The sequence below is a fragment of the Euphorbia lathyris genome, chromosome 1 (assembly GCF_963576675.1).
Source record: "Euphorbia lathyris chromosome 1, ddEupLath1.1, whole genome shotgun sequence".
NCBI classification, from domain to species: domain Eukaryota; kingdom Viridiplantae; phylum Streptophyta; class Magnoliopsida; order Malpighiales; family Euphorbiaceae; genus Euphorbia; species Euphorbia lathyris.
Window position 1 is genome coordinate 85,269,674 of NC_088910.1, and position 8,328 is coordinate 85,278,001.

The 8,328-nt window shown below is 37.3% G+C and overlaps 1 protein-coding gene across 2 annotated transcripts; it reads right to left on the reverse strand.

Annotated features, from left to right (window-relative positions):
* Positions 1 to 1,305: 1,305 nt before the first annotated feature.
* Positions 1,306 to 6,225, reverse strand: LOC136204659 (U-box domain-containing protein 5). Of its 2 annotated transcripts, XM_065995536.1 has the most exons (7): positions 6,020 to 6,225; positions 5,742 to 5,891; positions 5,132 to 5,210; positions 4,755 to 4,940; positions 4,538 to 4,645; positions 3,051 to 4,222; positions 1,306 to 2,249 (listed from the first exon to the last, which is right to left on the reverse strand). In XM_065995536.1, the coding sequence occupies exons 3-7, from the start codon at positions 5,186 to 5,188 to the stop codon at positions 1,487 to 1,489; spliced, it is 2,286 nt and encodes a 761-aa protein (XP_065851608.1). In that variant the 5' UTR covers positions 5,189 to 5,210; positions 5,742 to 5,891; positions 6,020 to 6,225; the 3' UTR covers positions 1,306 to 1,486. The 2 variants fall into 2 exon arrangements, with proteins under 2 accessions (XP_065851608.1, XP_065851607.1); XM_065995535.1 differs by having other exon boundaries at positions 5,742 to 6,225.
* Positions 6,226 to 8,328: the final 2,103 nt, after the last annotated feature.

An 8,328-nucleotide genomic window follows, 5' to 3' on the forward strand; every position in this document is an offset into this window, starting at 1 on the left:
GCTAATATCTATTTCGCCATCGGATCCACCGTCTAACACAAGTCCCGATGACTTTGTTCTCCCTATTGCACTATGCAAAGGTAAACGTGCATGCACTTACCCAATTTCGGCTTTTGTTTCTCATGATAACCTGTCCTCGACTTCACATTGTCTTGTTGTTTCCATTGACTCTACTTCTGTTCCTAAGTCCGTTACGGAGGCCTTATCACATTCTGGTTGGCGTGATGCTATGATAGAAGGAATGAATGCTTTGGATGCGAATGATACTTGGGACGGCAGCTTTACCCGTTGGGAAGGAGTCTGTTGGATGTCGATGGGTGTATGTTGTTAAAGTCAATTCCGATGGATCTGTGGCTCGCTTAAAAGCCCGTCTTGTCACGAAGGGGTATGCTCAGACCTATGGGGTCGATTACTCCGACACTTTTTCTCCAGTCGCTAAGATGGCTTCTATTCGGTTGTTTATCTCACTAGCAGCCTGTTCTCAATGGCCTTACATCAGCTGGACATAAAAAAAATGCTTTCTTACACGGGGACCTTCACGAAGAAGTCTATATAAAGCAACCACCAGGGTTTGTTGCTCAGGGGGAGTATGACAACATTTGTCATCTCCGTAAATCTTTATATGGTTTGAAACAAAGTCCTCGAGCATGGTTCGGGAAGTTTAGTCAAGCAGCTGAGATGTTTGGGACGAAGAAGTGTAAATGTGATCTCTCTGTTTTCTATAAACATTCTGCATCGGGCATCATTCTCCTTGTCGTCTATGTAGACGATATTGTTATTACAGGAAGTGACGTTTTAGGAATTTCATCGCTAAAATCCTTTCTTCATGGTCAATTTGATACCAAAGACGTAGGTGCTCTAAAATACTTCTTGAGACTCCTTATGTGAGAAGGACAGATCAGTTTGCAGACTTTCTTCTAAGGAATTAACAAGGGCACAACTTAAAAACATTTTGTCAAAACTTAGTTTCTTAAATATACCCACTTCAGTTTGAAAGGAGGTGTTGAAGATATGATGAAATGATCAAGTGTCAAACTGAAGTCACGACACAACATGATACAATGTATTGCAGCAAAGAGAATAAAAGCACAAAGACCGCACAAAACGAATGAATGAGATTTGGCATGGAAAAGTTGTTATGAGATGTAACTGATGTATTAGCTAGACAATTTGTATCTTGCTTCTACTTTTTTATTTTATATAGATGTGGTGTTTACCTTAGGATAATAAGCAATAATGAAGAGATTTTCTTCTTTCCTTCATTTTCTCTCTCGTTACATACCATGTAACTATATACAGTCAGAATAGTGCATAAGATTGATTACAATTTATACGTAATTCAGAAAACTATCAGGGCTAATGAATTCTACATGTGAATTAGTGTCTGTCAGGATAAGAGAAATAAATAAAAACCTTCATCAAGCCAGCCAACTATATTAACCTAAAATATACCCATTCCAAGATACAAGTAAGAAACAAACAAGCATCATCTCTTCTTTTTTGGTTTTGAGAAGAGTGACAAGTTCATCTTGAAAAATCCAGATGTTCTTGATGCTTTCTTCTCTTTAACACCTTCTTGTCCTGCATCTCTACTCACATCAACAACTTCACTTCCATGAGATTCTTCCTCATTGCTGAATTCAATGTCTCTTAAATGCCTAAGTAATTCTAGGGCACTCGCCTTCCCTTTATCATTTCCATTCACCGATATATCAACCAGGGCCGGAATAATTCCTTCATCCATTACCATCTGACAATATTGGACATATTGAGTGCATAATGAAAGAAGAATTGACACTCCATGCTCCTGTTCCTCGCGACCTCCGCACTCCAGCAGTTCAGCAATAGAAGCAATGCATCCATTTGTTTCAGCAACAGCAATTTTAGCCTCTTCTGAAACACACAAGTTTTTCAGTAGAACTATACAATGTCTTGCAATACTTCCATCCTTTATAAAAGGAACTAATTTCGGAATGAACCCCAAATATACAATTTGGGTACAGATGTCACTGTTTGATGACAAATTATGCAGAATCTTTACAGCTAGATCCTGGCATCCTTTGCTCTGTGTCTTTGAGTCGAGGATATGTAGAATTGGAACAAGAGCACCAGATGCAGCAATTTTGGATCTGCAACATGGTTCACTAGATGATAGTTCCAATATGGCAAGACCTTCTTCAATTACTTCTGAATTAAGAAAAGACACCAAAAGAGAAAATGCATCTTCATGCAAATATGATATTCCACTCCTGCATGCATAAATATAAATTCAAACCTCAAATTATGTAATATAAACTGTAGCAAAAAAAAAAAAAAATTATGAGCACGAGGACGAAAATTAAACACGTGACTGTATATAAACAGGCAGCAATATGTTATTGAGTAGCCAGAGTTCATTGGTATTTTTCTTAACAATCATGGGCAGAACATTGTAATGTCTTGTCCTGCTGTAACTCCAACTTGATCCTTCAACTCCATAGGGATTATAGCTGCCCCAGGGAATGGTGCCACTGAACATGGGCGACCAGCCTAAACTCGTATGCTGAGCAGCAGAAGGCCAATTGCATGTATGCAATTGTCTAGGCCATGCAAGCCCCTTGGAGGGAAAGCCTGCAAGTCCAGAGCCATCATCTTGTTATCACAACTCTCCTCTACTTGGGATAGTCAATTGAAGATATTCTGAATGGGTATGGGATTTCAATAAGTTAGTAGAGGTGGACCTGATTTATCATTCGAAGTTAATCATGCACCATTTAGGTGGCACCTCGTCTGCTGCCCGCACTATACAAATAATTACAATAAAAAAAAAAAAGGGCGGCCCGGTCGCATTACGCGTCCCCGCTGAGCGAGGGTCCGGGGGAGGGGTCCCACCACAAGGGTGTATTGGGGGCAAGCCTTCCCTTGCCAATTTAATTGGCAAGAGGCCGCTCCTAAGACTCGAACCCGTGACCTCTGGTCACACGGCAACAACGTTTTACCGTTGCGCCAAGGCTCGCCCTCTATACAAATAATTACAATAAAACAAGAAAATTTGATAAAGACAAATATACCTGTTCCTACTCACAAATGCAAGTAACAATTGATATCCAGCTCGCTGTGCTGTAACATCATGTTGGTCATGTGCATCTCTTAGAAATCTAAATAGAGGCTCAATAAAATTATCAGACGACATAAAATAAGAAGCTTGATCACTGCACTGCAATTCGCTTTTAACCTTGTCAACCCTTTTGCATTGGGAATCCCAGTTAAGCTTAGACAGTCCAGTCAAAAACTCAGAATCTGTTTCATGTACATGTGCAGAAGGCTGGAATCTATGGCAATCATCAGTTTTCTCTGTTGACATCAAACTTGACCTACCTGCAACCTTAATGAGTGAAGAATCCGAAGTGTAACTAGAATCTAGTGACCCGATTGATATACTGCTCACATCCACTGGAAGGTGCAGATCATTCATAGAGATGCCTAAGCTTGCCATGGATGTAGAAGATATGTTAAATGAAGCATAGTTTTTTAGACTCGGGTCAGAAATCGTGACTTCGTACTTTTTACACCATTTTGATATTAGGTCCTTCATGCCTGTGTTTGGAATCAATGCACGATGGGCCAGTTTCACCTTTGTTTTTGGACATGTATCATTACCCTCATTAAACCACTTCTGTATCCAAATCCTCTCGAATGTTTGCCCAGAAGCAATGATAACGGGATCATACATCAATCTCATAGATATGGGGCACTTAAATTCCTCAGGTGGTACACCTCTACTCAGAATGTCGGTTTGAGCCTCATCCTGCGGAAGTCCAATATTGGTCCCTACTTTAACAGACAGGCTGTTTACAGAGGAATTGCTTGAGTCAACTGGTGCATCTAATCCTTCATGAAGAGCTGTGGGATTCACTGTTTGCTCTTCCAAAATAAAGTTTCCGTACTCATTTAGAAGATATAAAAGGTATTTTAAGATATTCTTTTTGGGAGGATCATTGTCACCAACTTTACCTAGCAGCTTTTTAACAGATCTTTTCTCTATTAATATAGCCTTTGGGGATGTTATATGAAGCCTTGAAGCCGCAACTTGAAGAGCTTTCATTTCAGAGTACTCAACTGAATCAGAAGCAGAAGTGCCCTGCTGAATCAGTATCAGTCCACGCATCGCCTTACCAGCTTCCTCATCAGAAGGGTCCAGCGTAATTGTTGTTGCATTTGCATCATCAATAATACGACAGATCTGCATACATAAGTTCCTTATCATTAGCAAAGAACTGTTCAACAACCACAAATTCTAACTGAGACATGTCGGTTTTCAAGCTATTTTGACCAAACATACCTACTTGAAGGACTAAATTGATACCCAAAATTCATTTTGGGGCAAAGTAACACTGTTGAAGGGCCAAATTGATCTTTTATCCATATAGTAGTAAGGAAATAGGCAAGGAATTACAACAAGCAAACATACAAAGACAACTTTCACAATTTTCTCACTGAAGCAAACACAGGCAATAGAATAGGATAATAAAGAAAACACAAGTGCCAGTTTACAAACCTCAGCAGCCAACGTTGTTGGGACCATAGTTTGAATCTGGCCTAAGCTTCGTTCCAAATTGTTCCTTAATCTTTGACATCTTGAGACTATAAGGTCTCCAGTAAATACCTGAAAGCAACTTAAAGTGCAATATCAACAACAAACTACTGGGCACATGCACTACCAGATACCTACGTCACCAACTTTCTTTAACAGAAATCCTATGAAGGATGCTTACCAAATAAAGTTTACTAGATTCACAACAGTATCGAAGAATTTGCTTTGATTTGTCAATTGTTCCATTCAATAGGCATAGTGCTTGTATTCCTGATGAACATCGTGGACGAGCAGCTTCTATTTCTGGGAATACTCGACTAATTTTATCAACTAACTTCAGTAATTCCACACACAATGAACGATGCACCTGAAAACATTAACCGGATTAAGTTATCTAACAATAATAGAGATTTATCCAACACACACACCTTAAGGAAAAACTTGAAAACAAATTAATAAGGTCTTGATCTGCATGTCACATTTATGCAAAAAGAAAAAAGGAAATGCAGAAAATTCCATATTTTTGGAATCCAAAAACATAGATTCGAGGCACTATACCTTGAAGGAATAATGATATGGAAGTTCATCTACTACATCAGCCACATCAGTTCCCATTCAAAAGGGAGCAATACTAGGTCTGCACATTTTATTAACAAATAAAAAGTTAAATTATACATACATAAAGACCACGTTATATAGCAGAACAAAAAACATCTGAAGTGCGAAAGAAATTAATGGCAGATATATATCATATATGGTAGAAAGATCAAAAAGTGACAGCAGAAGCAGTTAAGAATTTCACATGTACAAATTTGATTGTTCATAATCTTAAGCATAAATATACCAATATGAGATCAATTAATAGGAAAATCATGTTTGCACTTAACATACGAACAATATGTTATTATGTATACAAATCAGAGAACTTTATAATAAATCTTCTCCATTGAGTGCAAAAAAATGGTGTATACTAATTTTTTCAAAAATCAAGATACCTGGAAACAGATGGAAAATGATTTTGCTACACCAATTGGAAACAAATTTGAAAAGAGTTTCTCACAGAGGAAATTACAAAGTCAAATTAGTGAATTTATACACACAAGAGCAGAAGAAGAAACCGCAGCAGGAAAATTGAGAGAAGAAGAAAGAAAAAATGAGGCTCACTCACCTAGTAATAGTCAAACAGCACAGCAGTAATACAAAAAAGCTTCCTTCTCTGCTGATAAAGAAGCAGTAACCAAATTTCTGTTGAACTAGTCAATTATACATACAAAAATCTCTAAATAGGAAGTTCCTTAACAGAAGACCATCCATGGAACTGAAAAGTCAAAATTCAAGTAGCCAGAGTAAAGAGAAAGCAGTAATCCAAGAGAATTTGAACAGATGATGCTGAAAAACAGAAATCCTCTTTGACATGAAAGCCAATATGTTGAAGAAAACAAATACCTAAAAGAAGTGAGTGAGTATCCTCGAAACCCAGAAGAAAGGAGTGAATTGTGGTTCAGGAAGTTGCAAAGAAGAGATTAGGAGAAAGATAAATGAAAGGAAAGGAATAAAAAGGGAAGCTCATCGTAAAGGGAGAAGTAGATGTAGATGGTCGTGATGAAATGAGGTTTTTTGTTTGGTCATCCACTAGTAAAAGGAAAGCGTAGGGAAGAAGGTGAATGTCACTCTCACTCTTCGCTGCTTATTATTTTAGCATAAGCCGCCAAAACAGGGCAAGTGTTGAATTTAGCTCAACAAATTCCTTTATGGAGGTGTACATAGAATTCGTTAAAGGTTAAAATTATGCTATTTTGAAATTATTTTATTAACTTATCCAATTATCTTAAAATTAATTTAAAAAAAAAATCTACATGGTTTTTATTGATTTGCTGAAATGATTTTGTTTACACCAAAAATAAAAAAATTTCCGTGGTTTACATTTTTCATGGGATAAACTTTTCTTTTTAGAAAACATTTTTCTAAAAGAACATTTTAAGAAACTTTTTTTTAGAAGGTCTGTTTATGAAACTTTTTATTTCAGAAAAATTCATGTTTTCCTAGTACATCGTTCACTTAGAATTTCTTAGAGTGGATCTCAGTTTCTCTAAGGGGAAACATTTAAAATAGTGTACCTCAGGGGAAACCAACTTCCTATATAGTGTACCTCAGGGGAAACCAACTTCCTATATAGTGTACCTCGTGGGAAACTATACAGTGTACCTTGTGGGAAACCAACTTCCTATATATTGTACCTCGTGGGAAACCAACTTCCTAGAGTGAACATCATGAGATACTTGAGGTAAACCTAGAAGATCATGAGGTCATTTAATATTTCTAACGTGTATTTTATGAGCCAGTTAAAATCAGGAAAGTTAGAAAGCATTCTAATCAATTTCATCGTGGAAGTCAAAGTGGAGCAGTTGCTCAATATGGTGGAGAACGTGACTTGTGGAATGAAGCATGAAGTTATCCCAACGTCTATAAAAGCAAGGAATCACGATGCCAACTGAACAACTCAACAAATGAAAACACCCAAAACTCTAGCAAATTATCTCTAGACTTCAGCATCTTTAGATTTCTTAGTCATTTCCTTAGTTTCAATTTTCATTCAAGTTCAATTTAATTCAAGCTTCCAGTACAATTTTATTTTATTTGTTCTTAATCATTTTCTGTAAGGTCGGTATCGTTTTGATAATCGAATCCTTTGGAATTTTCGGTCTCTTTATTCCTTACAGTCGTTTGATATTTAGAAGTTAAAAAGCGCACTCAATTTCATTCCATAGTTCGAGAATACTATAATTCTATGACACGCCCGCATTTTTCCCACGAAAGAGCCAAACAAAAATTGGCACGCCCAGTGGGACACACGAAAGAGCCAAACAGATTTCATTAAAGGCTTTTAGCGAAAACAAAAGTGTGATTTGCTCTATTAGTAAATAAAGTTGATTGCTATTCATGGCTCCCAAATTATTTGTTACCGTCTTTATAAAAATCATTTTACCCTTATCATTTATTTTTATCAAAACTTTTCATTCTCTCTCGAATTTTTTCCAAAATTACATTTTAAAACGAGAATCATGTTGGGAAATCACGGTAAAAGAAAATGACCGATTCATGGCAAGGTACTTTTTTTATTTTGCAAAAATTCATTCGAAAACACGAGTTCCTTTGGACAGGTGGACAGAAAAAAAAACTCCTCCCTTTTGGGCAGGCCTTTTTTCTGACCGCCCCCCTTACGGGGGGGAGGGGGGAGAGGGGCGAAATTGAATTTTTCTTCAATATTTTGGTCGGCCTCCTTTTAGGGGGTCCGAAATTGGAAACACCGCCTATACCGCGTTACCGAAGCGTCCGATTGTTGTTTTTATGTTAAATTTGTATTTATTTTTCATTAATTGACGTAAATTAGTGTGTACAAATAGAATATTAAGTGTGAAGTTATTTAACGTAATTAGTAATATTGATAGTAAATAAAAACGTAACTCAATTAGACAAAATAGTAATCGGATTAGAGAAAATAATAACTGAAATGTTTAGGGTTTACGAACGGATTTCAATTAGAGTAAATAACAATTAACGTGTTTCGATTGGTTTGTCGTTTTTCAGAGTTTTGATATAGGGGGTAGTTCTGGACAGCGAGAGACTACCATATGTAGTGTTAATGTCTCTGCTCGGAGAAGCCGAGAGGCACAGAGGCTGTTGGCGGAGACACGAAGGGTGCGGGAGGAGGCACAGAGGCAGGATAAGACTGATATGTATGACTCGGATCATCA